The sequence below is a fragment of the Epargyreus clarus genome, unplaced genomic scaffold (genome assembly GCF_041222505.1).
Source record: "Epargyreus clarus isolate Ecla_fem2 unplaced genomic scaffold, WU_Ecla_fem_2.2 ptg000007l, whole genome shotgun sequence".
NCBI classification, from domain to species: Eukaryota; Metazoa; Arthropoda; class Insecta; order Lepidoptera; family Hesperiidae; genus Epargyreus; species Epargyreus clarus.
In genome coordinates, this window is record NW_027332215.1 from 12,979,533 (window position 1) to 12,997,203 (window position 17,671).

Genomic DNA, 17,671 nt, shown 5'->3' on the forward strand with positions numbered 1-17,671 from the left:
AATACATTATCTGTTTATGGCATTGTTTGTACATATTGGGGATATCAATGCATCCATAGTGATAGACAGATCACCGTCCCTTTTAAGCAATTAAATTATTATTGGAACATTTGTTTCCACTTGTAATAAATTAATTCCGGAAATATATAAATAAGGACAGACGCGGACATTGTATTCGAAATAAAAACTTCATAACCATGCAATTACAAACGAGAAATAAACGTTAGGTCGTTAAGTCAAGGGTTAAAAACTCCGGCTGCAAATTTCGCTAATCGAAATAACGGATAAAAGTTAAATCGGGTTAAGCCGGAGCCAGCCCGGGAGCCTGTCACCGTGTCGTTTATACTAACTTGCCTGACAGGTGAGACGGCTCCGTACCTGCACTAAGCGCACGCCGACCATTTTCATTGAATTGTAACTTAAGTGAAAACTACGTATTAAGCCTTTGGTAGTTCATTAAATTAATATAATACACTTTGCATGCAGTCCACCTGATGGTACGTGGACAGTTCCAACTTCTCGAATTTGTGATTAACTCGAGAGATTTAGTGTCAGATGTGTTGCTATTATTCCCGGAAACATTTGTGATCCTCCAAACTAGAGTATAACTGTGCTAAACACTGCTGTTATTAGCCGGAAATGGGTGTATATTTGGAAAATTTAAGTTGAGAGTAATCGTAACGGTATATCCTGAAATCGAGAAGAATAAATTACTTACAGGCTGGTAAATGTACTGAGAGTTCCGACAAGTCTATTTCTGTTCTTTCTCTTTGTGCCATTTTCTTCTCCCTCTCCCTCTGGAGGTTCAGCAGCGGCACAGCGTGGGGGTGGCGGGGGTGAGGGGCGGCGGGGCGGCGGGCGGGGGGAGATCCCAGCTCCGGTGGAGGGGGCAGCTCTGTGTCTCCGGCGCAAGAGTCCTCGTCCGAGCTAGAGGCGGCTAGAAAATGTGATTGGGGTTAATACTCGTGAAAATTGAATAGGTACACAATGTAAAATGACAGGTGGTATAATCAGTATGGTTACACCCGAGAGATACCACCGCTACATTTATTTATAACGCGAAGTTATTAGAATTAAGAATTTGATCTGAAGATTTTTTTGAAGGTAGTCGGCGAACTTAAGTACTCGTATATGTGAGGCTATCATCTTAGTTAGTTATCTTAGTTAGTACATTAGCAATGTATCTGTGGGCAATTTTAGGTAGAACTAGTTCTATTTGGAGTGGTAACAGATTTCCATGGACTCCAGTGACCATTTACCGGGACATTTACAGATGGAACGTGTGTTCGCTGCTTCAATTATTAAAAAAATATGTACACACTGACATACGACAAAATACTGTGACCTAACCTCGACATCAGTCTCTTAACAATCCAAGTTTACTTACAAAGGTCATGCCTCTCTCTATCGGGACTCTTAGCCATCATGGACGTCCTTTTCGACGGCATCGGCAGCGACGGCTTCGGTCTGTTCTGCATTTCGGCCAGTGCCTGTTGCACCGCCTCCTGTCTTACTTCTGTAAACAGAAACTTGAATTACATTCTGATATATAAAATTCCACTCATTAACGATCGTTATCATGAGTAAACAAATGTAAAAATAGGATTATTATCCTAATGGTTGTATGTACTATGAACACAATGTATACCTGAGGCATTAGGTACGAATGAATTGGCTACTCAACTTAGCTGGATTACAATGGAAAAGCAATTAGCGATATGCAGACATTTTTATGTAACAGTGACATTGAATGGAATTGAATTAACTAATTGACGTCGTGTAACAGCAAGGACTATTATAGGTAGAGCTATGGTTAATTTACATGATTGTGCTGTAAACAAAGGGAGCCTCTGTAGATAATAATCAACAAACAGAACATACCATAGTGTAGAAAGGATTACAGGCACAAACTATATTATTATGTAAGTACATACGGCATCACGAATGTATACACACAAGACACAAACTTAACATGCAAATATATCGATTAATTGATACCATTGAGGAATAAGTAAGTTAGATTAAGGTGCTAGTACAAACAATGCACTTCAGAACTGAACACAGGCATTAGTTTTGTGGCTTGAAGCAAAATGATGTGTTACGAGGAGTTCTAGTAATTGTAAAGTAACAACCGAGTCTCTTAACATAACCATACATGATTGTACTAATATGTCATATGCATGCATATGCGTGAAAGTAACAAGCGTCAGTTAAGCATTAGTAAGACATCAAGCAATACACAATCATAATAAAACACTATCAGGCACCATTCCTTTTACATGATTACTCATGCCATGAATATGCCAATATGAATGCTATTAATTTTATCTTGTGGATTTCCATGCCTTATCCAGTTCATGCATTCAAACGTGCTTAGTTAATTTATGTTACTTAATAGCGAATGGGTACTATGGAGAGACACAGCAATTGTGCGCTTGGTTTTGTGTAGCGCAATTTAAGAGTTCAATCCGAAAGGATTTAATTACGAAAATAGTTAGAAGACAATATGTATAACAAACTAAACTAAAGCCAGGGTTTAATTTATATGTTTAGTTCTTACAGGTTATAGGTACACTCCGTAGTGTTTCGTTCGAGTGTTTCCTAGACAACGATTCATTTATAATGGCAAGCAGAGGTATAATTTACGGCTAGTACGGCTATTATTGTGACATAATTATTGTTTGTATTTATAAAACCTTTATGCTGACGCAAGTGTTGTTTCTAACTTCGTTTTACTTGTGTATTATTTACAATTGGCTAAGGACGTTGTAATTAAACTGAATTCCGAAAATGCCTAAGTTAAATATAGGTACTTATAATTAAACTAACAACGTAGCATACAATCTCTGCAAATTTAGAGAACCAGTTTGGTGCAAAGTTGTCGAGTGGTTTAGAGTGAAGTATGTCCTATGGCAACTTACGTTATATTTATTCTCAATTTGTCTCAAAATCAATTTAAGAGTTGGTAAAATGTTCTGAACGAATCATTAAGGGAAAATTTAAAACAATTAGAGTAAACGATTTCAACTCGTCAAGGGCTCCGGTACTCAATTGGGAACAGTGAAACATTTGATTGTCAATTTAAAGTTTTTAACATCACTCTTTAAGTTGGTTGTGCTGATTTTATTGTGGAATAAAGAGCATTATAGTGTATATGTATGTTTAATCCATGTTATAGATTAAAAGGTATCTGACTTATAACATTTCCCAATTTTGTTCATTGGACACTTAGTAAGACACATCGATGCCCCAACTTTCGTTTATGCAGTACCAATAATGTTGTAGTAAAATTATAAAGATTTTAACAAATGTAAAGTCTTAAAATTGCTCGAGTCTCATCTTCAACAAATTATTCATATTTATACGTCTTATTAAAAATTTAGTCATAGAAATTCATGCTCGACTGATGACTTGAATACAATGACTAAGTTCTAAATTGTAATTGCCACGCAGGCACCCAACGATTACAAGGCCACAATTACGTAAGAGTTTTTGTTGAGCACAAGTCCCCATCATTAGTGCTATTGTATTTAAACTAAATCTTAACACACGTACTAATGAAATCTTAAGATCTATATTTACTTAGGACCATTATGTAGTCCTGTACAGGTGTGGTTAGGGTTGCCAACTATTTATGCGGATACTTACGGTATGTCAGAATATGTTAAAAATTATAGTTCGTTCCCGAACATTAAGTGTTTTTTTAATAATATGCCAAAATTAAGTAATTTGTTTATTTTTATTAAAAAATAATAATTATGCGCTTATTGCATGATATCTTATTTCTCACCAAAATAGGAATCGACTGCTTTATTATTACATTAAAATAAAGTAATGAAAACTATGTAAACAAGATATAGTACGTTATGCAACTTTATATTTTTTCAATAAAATATAGTGCCTAAATCCCAAATAGCACAATATTGTGTATAAGGCATAGTACGCTTGACAATCCTATGCATTGCATACGCATACATAGAAGTAAGAGCCTTAGAGCGCACAACACGAATACCTCGAACGTTACTAGTAATTTCGAAACAGTAACAGAAGCTTTCAAACTAACGCCAGTGTATTCCCGGGATGCGACATGCATACGCGTACAATGCACATACATATATCACAGGTGTAAATCGGGGAACAAGTCCTATGAGCTTACACGGCAACATCCAACAAACCAAAGACACTGAAATTGAAATGCGAATGCCTGTATCTCTCTGTCTGTTATGCAATTTCCATTTAGTAACTCTATTCAATACTAAGAGCTTTGTTTATATCGAATGGGTCCTACATATAGCAGATAGTGGTCATATACTATTGAAATATTATTATTATTACAAATGTTATATTGTTCCTATTAAGGTAATAAATGTTGCAATATGTATATTGAATTATAAATATAAGGTTGTTTTTACCACCGTACGTAATTAGTATTTTCATTAATAAGATTCGCACGTTTTTACATTTACGTATCGTGTTCTATATTACAAAATATTGCTCGTACAAAAATATTTGTATTTAAATACGTATTATAAACAACTAGTTCAAACATAAGATAATCCAGAAATAGTCTAATATTCTTCACGGGTATTGCAAGTGTAACTCGATAGGTAGATAACGTTTGAGGCTGACTAAGAAAACACACAAGTTTCGCAATTTCAAATAGAAAAGCCTCGGATGCATCGCCCCCTGGAGGCTCAGGATGGAATGTCTATTGTGCCGGTAATTGCTGCGGCTATCTCATGTTTTCGAACGAGACGTGCTTGCGCCTAGAGCTTGCTGTTAGTGAAAGAAAACGTTGTAAAGAGTTAGTAACGCAACATTCATTCTAACCGAAACTGGCTAACTAATTGATTTGTCTGATAGATATATTATTAATAGAACAGCTTGAAACAGTAAGGAATGATTTATTTGTTTTCAGTGGATATCTGCAGATTAATGATTTTATTTATAACAAATTTTCAACAAATATTTTATTCCCATTTACATATCTGCTTAACAAAAATACACACAAAATATTTTTTATTTGCTCATTTGTATTGTTGTAATTATAGTATGTCATCTATATAGCGTAATTGGTTTTAAAGTACAAAAAAATTCCGACATATGGTTGGACGGAAGGACGTGCAGCAGGAAATAATAAGGATTCCGTTTTTTCCTTTTGTCTAGTGAACCCAAAAGTCAGTTTAGTGACGGTTACGTTACTACCTTAGTTTATAAAAATATAAAAATCAACTGTTCTACAAATCAATTATCTAAAGTCTACATATAATACCTACGGTTTTTTGTGTATTAGACATTATAATTATATCAGTAATATAGTAGTAAAATGAATAAAGATTATAATGTACCTACTTAAGCACTATGTCGTAGTGCATCAAATTGTAATTAAATAATTACCATGATATGATTCGCGAATGGCAAAGGCGATTGTGTTATGAGCGGAACAATTTCTTTTTTGCATTTGCACATGTGTAGAACATTTGTCGAGTTTAATTATAATCATTTCGCTGTGGATACTTGACTTTACGATTACTTACTTCAATCGTAACATAATCATAAAATCAGTGATACAAATGGGAAGACTGTGAAGTAACTAATATTCAAGCAATATATTGCTGTAGATATTTACTAATGTTAAGTTATAATGACTATGTAGTTACTAAAGTTATAAACAGTTGTTTGAATAAAGTTCGGCTAAAATATTTAACTCGATAACACTGATTGCCGCAAAGTGACGCTCGATACTACGAGTATTCATTAGTTGTTCATATTTCCAGTCACTGTAGATAACTAGAATACTATTAATAATTTTATTTATAATCAATCCGTCCAATATTTGGTAGACACAGATAAAAAAAAATCTAGTTGGCAAATTTGATCATTGGTAGACAAAAAAAATCAATTGATTGATTACCAATAACGGCAGATTGTACTACACAATCTCATCAGTAAATATTAGTACAGCGTTATTGCTTTATATTTTTGATTCCGTGAGCTAACATGTTAGCTTTTCATTCTCGTATGCATTTGATAAAATCGATTAATGTGTAGCTCTCACGCATCGCTCACAAATCAGTCTAGCAACAATCACGCCACCTACCGTTTCTGCATCGCAATGAAAAGGTTTTTTTTTTATATTAATTAAACTGTCCTCTTTATTCATAAACGCATATACTAGCATCTTTTTATAACGTAAAAGTGGCATACGACTATTCAGTCCATCTGATGGGTAGTAACCTACACCTATTCTACCTAATAACAGCAGTGTTAGGCGCTGCTGTGTTCCGGTTTGAAGGGTGTGGTAAGGGAGACAGACTTTTCTGAGGCGTTCCAGCTTAGTCCTCAGGGTTAGCGGCGCATCTGTGGCCGACCTCAGGTAGGAATATCTAATCCTATCTGGGCTTGATGACAGATGTCCATGGGCGGCAGTGGCCACTTACCATCAGGTGGACTGCATGCTCGTCTGCTACTCCTATATTATAAAAAACCTCAGTCGCCCATGTAGAAGAAACCCAAGAAAATACTTTTTACGTAAGGTCAACCACAGTTGCGTTACCATGCCTGAGGACTAAGTTGGAAAACCTCGTATATATCTCCACTACACCCTTAAAACTAACCACAAACCACGAACCACGAACGGCTCTTAAACCACCATCATCTTATATAAATAATTCTGATAGAATACCTAAAAAACTAATAACTACCCTGCTAGTTTGCTATAGTTAGTAGTAACTGGTATCAGTAATACCCATTATAATATAGATAAAACACTGCTATTTACGATAACGACTAATTGGCTATAATAATATGCCTATGATCATCTTTAAGCTCTCGGATGAGCCAACTTCGGGGCAACTGCAAAGCACTTTTTCAAATTATATTGCAAAGAGTATCGTTATACACGTATATGACAAAGAGTCCTTGTATCAAAAGATCATGAAGTTATTCGGGGAATGAACGAGTTCGAAGACCTTCATGACCTGTTTGCGTTCCTATATTATTCAGCAAAGTATATGAATCACGTCTACATGAATTACAAGAACTATTAAAATATACCGAAATTCTACGTCTGTTGCTAACGATGAGAGCGAATAAACTTTCAGTCTTCTGTTGAAGATTTACAACTTATGAGGTAATCACTTATTCATCATCATCATCGCCAGCTTAATTCAACTATTCATATTTTTTCATTTGAAACAGAAAAGACCGGTCTACTTCGAGTTCTGTAGGTATTGAAACTGAAGGTTAATAAACATAATTTCTAAAGAATAAATTATACGAAACCAATCGAAGCGAATCATTACGAGCGTAGATAACAGAGTAACTTGTCCAAATCTTTGGTAATATTTTTTATTAAATTTTTATCTTGTAGCAGCGCTACATTTTCAACGTGCGTATCAAATATAAAAATCGTCATAACAACGAGCGCATGAACAACGTACATGGAAGTATGAGTTTATCCAAAACAATTTTGAAATGAACACGAGTGCTCCTGCAGCGCGAGCACCGCTCAAGCAACCTTCAGTTTCTGTCAAGTTGTATTTGCGTAACAGTGTAACTAGTCAATAAATCGAAATCGAAGTGGTTTGGTTACGTTAAAATATTTAGGTGTCTGAATAACTGGCTAGAGTAATTTGAATACTAATGTTTTTGTTAGAATGAAAACTAAAGATACGGCATTGGTGACATGTCAAACATGCCGATTTTTTGCGAAGTTACGGCACAAAATGAAACATGTAGGTATAGGTAGATTTAAAATAAATTAAAAATAGTACCAGTTCATTATTCATATACATTACAAATAATCGAGATATTTAGAGGTAAACATATTAAAAATACCACCAATGATTTTATAAACTACTGTGCACCGCAATTAGAAAAATATAAATGGCGTTCAGCTTTCACACAAAAACTTTTGAACCCCAAATACTACAGACTTATTATAGCGTCGTGGTCAACAAACCAAGGAATGATTCGCCGGGCCCCGAGGAACTAGAGTGCCCTGCAATCACAGCCACTTGAAGCAATTCAACATTTAAGAATGTGTGTCAGTTGCAATAAGTATTTTATGAGTACCTACGGGAAGTTCTCGTACAATTTGAACATGGAATTTATTTTCATTTCTCTTTATTTTGTCAAATTACTTCAAAAAGTATTCCTCTACCAACGTTACTAATATTTTTTTCCTAAAATAAACAATGTTATTCATAAATGTTATTTAATGGAAAACCTACAAGTAATAACAATAATTTTCGTAAGGTACATTGCCGATATTTCTAAGGGTACATTGCCAAGCCAGGTGTACGTCTGACCCTCTGTTTAATGATGCGTGTCCACTTCAAGGTTATTATAATGCTAGGTCACGAATATTATTTTCATATAATATGCCTATTCGCAAAATACCAGCCGAAATCTTAAGTTATTCAAACTTAAACACGTCTGTCTCCTATACATATAATCTGTCTTTGACAAGCCTTGCAATGACTTTGTCTTTAATTTTTTCATTCTATGCATTATGTAGATAACAAAATAATATCAAAAAAATAATACACAATATTTAATATTAGAAAATATTATTTTTGTGATTCATAATAATATAAAATTATATTGTAACCATATTAAATAAATTTTAACTTTGTCTTACAATGCAGATTAAAATTGTTGACAAAGATTATATTTTATAGTGCCGTGCGTTTCGCGCGTTTACATTGAATAGTTTTATCTATTCGCATATGAGTACAGAAACTTATAGGTTTGTAATATTCTATTATACTTTAAAAGTGATATTAAAATTATTTTGTTAAAATAACTTTATTATATCTAATAATAAAGGGCATGTCTACAATTAATTTTATACGTATAACTTTCTCAATTGTCGAAATACAGCCCTAAATCATCCTAAATTAATAATTTTATTCTATCTGTGGCGTATCGCGCGTTATCGGTAAAAGTGACGACAGAATAATGACAGAATACAAGTTCGTAGTATTTTTAAATACTTTATACATGAAAGTTCAGATAGGAAAATTAGTACATTATCGATATTAATACAATAAAGGTGTATCCATGTGATTTCAGAATAAAGTTTCAGTACATTTAGAAGAAAAAGCTCCACCCAGATACATAATCGAAGAAATTAAAAGATAGCGATAGACTCCGTAGAAAACGTAAAGACTCACCCGAATGATAGCGACTCTCGTTCCTTGTGAGTCGCCGGTTGGTCCTCCCCGGCGGCGAGCGGAGAGCCGCGGCCGATTTCACTGTGACGCGATAAATAACCACACGTACACCTCACCACACATACAGGGACAAAAATGTAGACGCCACCAAATTTACCAATGAATTCTGCATTTGGAATCGTAACAGCTATTGTAATGTAAAATCAATTAAACGCACCCGGCGGCGTACTTTGCGATCAAAATTAATCAGCGCTGTTGTAGTGCGCCAGTTTCACGAGTGTTATCGATTCCAAATTCGTCCACTAACTATAATCACCTTAGTCGTTCTGAATAACATCACATCAGTACCAGTACATTTTGCACGAACAAAACACTCGTAACCACATTTTACCTCCCAAGGCACTCTGTTAAATTATCTTGCTAGTCGTATGTAAAGATGTTTATTTTAAAATATAGACGCCACGAATAAACCTTTCATTATTCAAATTAGTCTAAAACTCAAATTTAGATTGAAAGAGGGGATACACTATTTAAATTAGGTATTTGGACAACATTTTTAATATCTGTGCATTAATTTTGATATTGACTGGATAAGATTTAAAAAAAAACAACATTTGCCGAAGTTTTCGAATTATTATCATTAATACTGTGAACACTATTAAAAACTTTATTATGATAAAAAAGAAAAAAATGAATAACATATAAAAAAGTCATAATGCACGAGGGGCGCTGGCTGGCATCGGTACTATTTATTTTAAAGTTTATTTCTCACCTAATTTTAACTATCAACAGATGTTTCTGGTTACTAAAAAAAAATATTTTTTTAATCGCTCTTCTTTTTTTATTTTCAGAACTGACATTAATCATCGTCAATTTGTACGCGGGCTTTGCTTACAAATAAAAATATATTTTAAAAAATGACTGTGAATATCGACAAGGCAAATATCGAAGTAAATGTAGTTCGCTTGGATACAGACGTTATTGAAGAGTTTTTACGTTCTTCGGCTTCCGTATTGCACGATATTTTACAAGACTCAAACAAATCAGACAATGAACATTCCGGACACGCCTGTCAGCAGTGCGGCAAATTTTATAAAACAGTGAGAACGCTTTATTCGCATATCATGCTGAAACACCCCGAGGATAAAGAAGAGGTGCACTGTTCCATCTGCGATAAAAAGTACTCGTCGGTACTAAGTCTGCAGAAACACGTGCGTTACATGCATCGTTATGAGCACCGATGTAAAGCTTGCTACAGGACTTTTGCAACCTCTGAAATTCTAGCCTGCCACAGTGAAAGTTGCCATAACAACGTGTCGCCGTGCCCCGAGTGCAACAAAATATTCGACTCCAGACTTGCACTTCGGAACCACATAAACTATAACCATCCGAATAGTATGGAAGGTTCACTTCAGGAAAAAAGGCAATGCAACATTTGTCGTCGTATGTTTACTAGTTCTCGTAGTCTCATCAACCACATGGCAGCCATACACCCGACTGGCGCGACTGATTGCAATTTGTGCGCCCGGACTTTTAATTCCATGGCAGCCTTTCGGAGCCACTTCCTTTATAAGCACGCGGAGCACGATGTCCGTTGCGAAAAGTGTCACAAGTTATTTGCAACTAAACGAAATCTCCATCGACACATGAACAAAGTGCACGGCGATAATCAACCGTGACGTTTTCCAAATTGTGAAAAAATACGTGTAAGTGCGTACTGGCTTTTCATTGTATTTCTTTCAATAAAGGCATTACAAAAAGGTACTACGTTGTTTTACTACTTAAGTAAATATTAGATAACGATTTTCTATTAAATTTATGTAAAATGTAAGACTCGATTCAGATTTCAGACATTCGCAATGTTATGATGACAGAATCGCACAAGAACTTTTATTTAACAGCGACTGAAATCGATTTCCAATTCACGCTTCGCACTACCGTACACAGGAAATTACCAGATAGCAGCTCGTGAAAATTGGGATTCTGTACAAAAGAGGTTTATTCCCTCCATTTCAAACCAATAGCTCCATGGTGGAACTAACGACAACTTTTTTTCGAGAAAAAAACATGGAAACTGGAGCCAGTGAACCGATACAAAATAGAATTCACGTTACTTTTAGCTTGCTAATTATTTCAGACTGATTAGAGATATTTACGCGCATAAAATGTGTTTCATTTGGATTAACATTTAGCATATTAGCAAAGATATAAATATAATAATAGAAACATTTTCTAAAATGTAGTAATAAGATTTTCGGATCTATACCGAGCAATGCGGAGCTTTTAACTAGCCTAATGGATTTAGAGAATCCTCAGAATGCTGAATTGGTGAAGAAAATGTTTTGCTATAGCTACTACAGATACTGCATATATAAAACGTAATTATATATATATGATAATATATATGCGATATATTATTATCTATCTATACTAATATTATAAAGAGGAAAACTTTGTTTGTTGGATTGATTGTAATGAATAGGCTCAAAAATTACTGGACCGATTTTAAAAATTGTTTCACCATTCGAAAGCTACATTATCCACTACTAACATAGGCTATATTTTATATGAAACGTATTTGATAAATAGATTTTGAAGCGGTACAAAGTTTGCCGGGTCAGCTAGTACAAACTTTCCTTCTTTACAATTCTATTCAAACATTACAAAACCGGCATTGTCATAAGCTTCAATTACAATAAAGTACAATGATTTAATTATAATTATATATCAATAATTTACGCAAATTCTCCTTGTGTTCTGTAATGGTTTGTAATTAGGACAATGTCTTATTTTCTTTAAGAGGGTTTACGGTTTGATTTCCGAAACGCGAGAAGTGCTTAACTCTAGTAAGTGGCGGTGCATGGTACCTCCGCGATCGAACCATACTGGTTCTACCACCTTTCGAACCTTTCTCTAAGTATGTGTTAAATATGATTTAAGTAAGAAAATGTGCTATAAAGGTAATATTCGCATTATAAGACAAAATATGAATAATATCAAATACCTATACATCAACAATTTCATGAAATACACAAGGAATAAGAAAAGTTGCGATTTCAAATACGACCACAGATATATGTGTAAGTTACTTTGGTGATATAGAGTATCCACAAACGTATTATTTTGGATTCTCACGTTACAAAGTCGCCGAGAACATAACGTTGTTGCGCTGAGGTAAGGTTAATAATCTATCTCACGGTAAGCGTTAATCGCGTCAACATCTTGTCGCCCAGAGATGAAGCAATTAGGTCCTGCACACACGGAGTTACTCAAACAAACCAAAACAATACGATCAATTGGTTACTGAGCTTTATTATTCCAATGGAGGGCGGCAAATGGTGTTGACAGAACTGATAGTTACGCTTCAGTGACCACGTTGATCAATATTAAGCTGCTTATCATTATCACCGCGCTACATAACGAAGAAATTAAGCTAGAAAAAAACCTAACGCAGTTTTAAAAACGCAAGGAGGCTTTAGTCCAACCCGTTGGCCAAGACAAGAAGATGTCAAACACCTTTAAGAACCTTTTCTTTAGACATCGTCATATAGGCTTCATTACTATGTTTTCCTTATCTGTTAAAAACAGTGACGACAATTAATTTCCCACACGTGCATAATTTCGGTAAGTTCTAGACGTACCTGAGATTTCAACCACGAACCTAAAATTGCGAGATCTAATTTCAAAGCACTTGGCTATTCACAGGTTAGATTTCGCAGGCTAAAACTCAATTAAAGGCGCAAAAATTAGCACCGTGTGCGAATGTCGGCTGGTGTTAGTCGTGATTTTAGCCGGTAGGTATAAGCTTGGTTAGGGGAGGAGTTCCGTATATGACCGTCCTTAATAGACTTAATTCTGTCTGCCGGCAGCAACCGGTAACGTCTCAATCACGTCATGCGCTACACTGACCGCGCTATTCAATTTGCGCGTGCTCCCTCCATCCAAGATGTGTACTATGAACCGTCTAAACACACTGACATCACAATATTACTACCATGTACTACCAACCAACGCCTGGTAGTATTAAATAATCGAACTTAGCTTATTTTCGCCTAGCACAGTTCGAATTTGACGTAGAATGTAGATAGACAAACTTATGCAAAAACGAATTTTGGTAATCCTAAATTGGTTAAAATTATCGGGCGTGTTTGTTTTTCAATATTACTCCTGTAGAGTAGAAAATGCAGAAATAGTAACAATTTATTATGATTGTATTACCTTTACCAAAATCTATCCCTGTTTTTATTAAAAAATAGATTTAGTATGTCAAGAGGTGGTAAACATCGCTAAGTAGTTGGACTGCAGACCGGCTTGTAATTTCAATGGTTGTACAGAGGTATGGAAACGTTTAATAAACAAGCTCGTTAGCGCGATAATAAATGATAGAAAGATAATTATCTCCACATTTTATTGATTTTTGCAAACATTAGAAAGTCCAGCACCAGGAATGCCATCTTTACCTGGATATGGCATGCTACAAGTAACTCTCGAGAGAGCATTTGTTTTGAGCGAGTTTCAACTATTCCAAGATTGAAAATCGTACATGAAAGTACTTCAGATTCTTCCAAAGTTTACCGGAACTTTCCAGAATATGATTTCTGGTAATTTGGTGCGGGATGTCTTCGCCTTCAACTCCCCATATCATTCATGCACTTTCGGCATCCATTGCTTCTATAATATATAACGTATAAGAAACTTTGTGCCACTAACTTTTATTGACATATATTTCATTAAAACTTATTATTATCTATCAGGAACGTATTATATTAGCATGTATGTAGAAAATATATGTACTATACCATAGATTTCAATTCAATACAAATTAAGAAGTCCCGGCAGATCGAAAACTCAAAATTCGTTTTATAAATTTCACCTTCTCTATTTAACTTAATTTACATAGTGTAATGAAATTAAATATATTTATTTTATATAGGCCCATAGAGGCACTTACAAAATGTCAGTTACAATATTTTTTCTTAAACTACTACCAGATCCGAACGCGACCTGAACTGATACGACCCGGTAAAAAATTCAGTGGGTTTGTCTTCAACACTAATTCATAATATACATATATTTATATTGAAATCACAATATAATAAACACGTTCAAAATAGAGGACCGTTGAAAATGTGTTGAATTTAACTAAATCCATTCCAAAGTAATCTCATTTAGCGCTTACTTCGAAACATGTCATAAAATACTGAAGGAGTGCTGTTATTACGCGCGAGTAATCCTCAAAACCGAACGTTCATAACGTTAATGAGGTTCCGGCTCTCTGTGCTAAGTATTTTTATGATTTTCTGTAAGATAAATTTATATTTCAACGAGGTTACAATGATGGTGATTGTAGGTTTTCGTTGCTTTATCGTATTATATGCGTTTTGGAAATGTGAATCTCGTTAAAAACGAGCGTTCGCTCAGTGCTCGAAATTAAACTATAAACGATTTTTTCCGCCTTCCTATTGATAACCCAAAAGATCGTCAATAGCTACAAAATAAAAATTAGGGAAATTTGAGGACAAACTTGTTTTGTCTTAGCCTATTTACTTAAACATAATATTATGGTGATTTACAAAAAAAGTCGCTTTACATACCAAGACAATATGGCAGTAATAGTAACATTTTATATTCCTTGCATGCCAGAAAAAGAGTTTTGGGTCAATAATGGGTCCAGTATGTGGCCACTGTAGCACACAGACATTTGTAACCAACGCCATGTAGCACAGGGTTTCTACCTGAAGCCGATGTTTAATGCTCTCCTTCTGAATACTAAGATACGTCATAGGGTAGCACCACAATATGTAACTCAGCTGTAGTAAACATACCCATAGGTATCAGAAGTTACTATATTTTTGTTACCACAAAAAGTAAATTACAAACTTCATTTTTTATTCCAGTTTCATAAATGTGACTTGATCCAATTTGCTACTGCACAATAACATTTTCAGCGTGTTTATCATAGCCAGCTATTTCTCATTTAGTTTCTGAGGCGGGCAACTTACGGCTCGACTACTATTTATTTACAAACAATAAACTCTGGCAATAGAAATACTATTGTGAATAAGAGACGTTTAAATCCAATAAAGTGGAACATTTTCTTGGTCTCCGATTTCCACAATGCAATTCTTTGAATTCCAGTAAGATTTCTTCAATTATTGCTTTTTATTGCGCCGTAAATGCATTTACAAGGAGAGGTTTTTATTACGCACACCGGTTATTACAAATATATTTGCGTTAGACGCATGGCTCTCTGTGGTAATATCTTATACTACATATATAAAATCACCAATTCTTGTATAAATACGTAAAAATAATTACTTGACAACAGTTCTATTTAGATGAAGAATCGTATTACCTAAAGCTATACCGAAAATTAGTCTTCACACAAATTATTGACATAAATTCGTTGTAGTACGCCGAGCAATTCAATCTCATAGAATATTAAGTTACCGGTACCTAAGCATAATATTAGCCCCAGGCGCCCAGACAGGTACGCTACAATATTAAGTAAGTAAATCAGTCGTTATACCAATATCCGGCGGTCTATTACGTGACAGCTAGCAACATCTACCTAATAACAGCAGTGTTAAGCGCTGCTGTGTTCCGGTTTGAAGGGTGTGGTAAGGGAGACAGACTTTTTCGAGGCGTTCCAGCTTAGTCCTCAGGGGTAGCGGCGCATCTGTGGCCGACCTCAGGTAGGAATATCTAATCCTATCTGGGGTTGATTATAGATGTCCATGGGCGGCAGTAGCCACTTACCATCACGTGGACTGCATGCTCGTCTGCTACTCTTATATTATATAAAAAAACATAAAAAAAACATATAACTACCAGAATTTAATAGTTTTGGTTAAACAAGGAAATTTCCACCTAGTTTTTATACCGAATCAATTTAGATATTGATTTATATTTATATCGTATTATATCACCATTACATATATAATATTATCAGGAATAAACACAGGGAGTGATCGATGGGGTGTTTGATGATTCATCTTCATTTCAGCTAGCGACATTTTAATGGCGCCGGAAGCCGAAAGGTTTAAGCATGTGCAATGACCTGTTTGGCTGCGACTTGTTATTTTTTAATGGGGACCAGTGTCCTTTATGCAAATAGGTCGCAAGATTTTTAGATGCTGTCAACCATTACCTTCGTATGACATGCCATATCATCCCATGGAACTTATATGTATATTATAACAATTAATATCTTCCTCATACCAATTGTATGATATTTTATTTTTGCATTTTTATTTTCCTCTACCCACATTTAAATAAAACTAAAGTGTGTAATACGTCGAATATATTTACGATCTACGGTATAATGTAGGCATCATATGGATTAATTTGTGCTTCATAATAATAATTTCATATATCTAATATACACATATTAACATATATGAATACCAATTAACTAATTGTTGGAGACGCGCGGATATTCATTAAACATAATTTCCATAAACTCGATTTAAATTTGAGGTTAAATCCCAAACATGTGATAATTTGTATTAATGAAAATATCCAATGAGGCTACTATGTTAATTGAAATAAAAGCTAAATATGAAAAGATTATTATTAATATATTATTAATCATCCAGAATACTGGCTGCTACAGAAAAGTAAATAAAAACAACACAAATAGGTTAACACCTAAAGAAAGGAAATAGAACGAAAACGAAGTTGACGGCTCATAAGGATGGTGAGAAACGTGATTAAAACGGGAAAAAATGTTATAAAGCGGAGGCGAGGCGGGCTGCATGTTACCTGCGACAGCGGATGAGCGTTATCACATTACACCCTGCACACTGCGCCCCGCGGACCCGGCCCGAGTAAACAATGTAAAAAAACCTCGACCATACATGGGTGAATACGAATAGAGTCGATTAAGCATAGCTCGGGTGCTATCACCCCTTTCCTGGTCAAAATATTTAACTAGTCACTCTAAACAGCTGCAGTTACGACCGACGCCATAATAGGTGCGAATGGAGCGACACTGTCAGGTATTATCAATGTTAAGCCTTTATGTCAGCGCAAATCTATTGGAGAGATGTAAGGGGATTTATCCACGTTTATTAAGTACGACTGTTTTCCAATATTTGGTCGCATAGAGCCAGTATTTACGCTACCAAATATTGGAAATTGGGTTTATCATGAATATCGGATTTACTTAACGTTATGCTATCGATCCTGCTAGGAAGTATAAAACTGGGTCCATTTTGCGATGTCTGTATAAATGAATTTGTCGTTATTCACTGTAAAATTACGTATGTACGTATTCTGAAATAACGAAATTTCGAACAGAATGTCAGAAATAAAAACGTTATATAGTAAATTATCCACTCCAATTACAGTTTCATTCGTATCTTAGTTCTTTAAATAACATAGACGGCAGAGTAATGGAATTCTCAGTATAGAACAATAATATTTTTATACTTATGTTAAATTAGTCTGAAGATTTTCCACGAGTTGTTTCTTGTATAAAATTATTATAT

General features: G+C 34.9%; 1 protein-coding gene across 5 annotated transcripts in view; it reads right to left on the reverse strand.

Annotated features, from left to right (window-relative positions):
• DIP2 (disco-interacting protein 2) overlaps window positions 1-17,671 on the reverse strand; it is an 86,482-nt gene that overhangs the window by 21,608 nt on the left and 47,203 nt on the right. For 3 of the 5 annotated variants that reach the window (XM_073074711.1, XM_073074709.1, XM_073074706.1), the window contains 2 exons: window positions 1,388-1,516; window positions 719-937 (listed from right to left, as the gene is read on the reverse strand). In XM_073074711.1, the coding sequence (XP_072930812.1) occupies window positions 719-937; window positions 1,388-1,516 (348 nt within the window). Of the gene's footprint in view, window positions 1-718; window positions 938-1,387; window positions 1,517-9,179; window positions 9,291-17,671 lie in introns of all 5 variants that reach the window. The other 2 variants (XM_073074710.1, XM_073074708.1) reach the window with 2 other exon arrangements.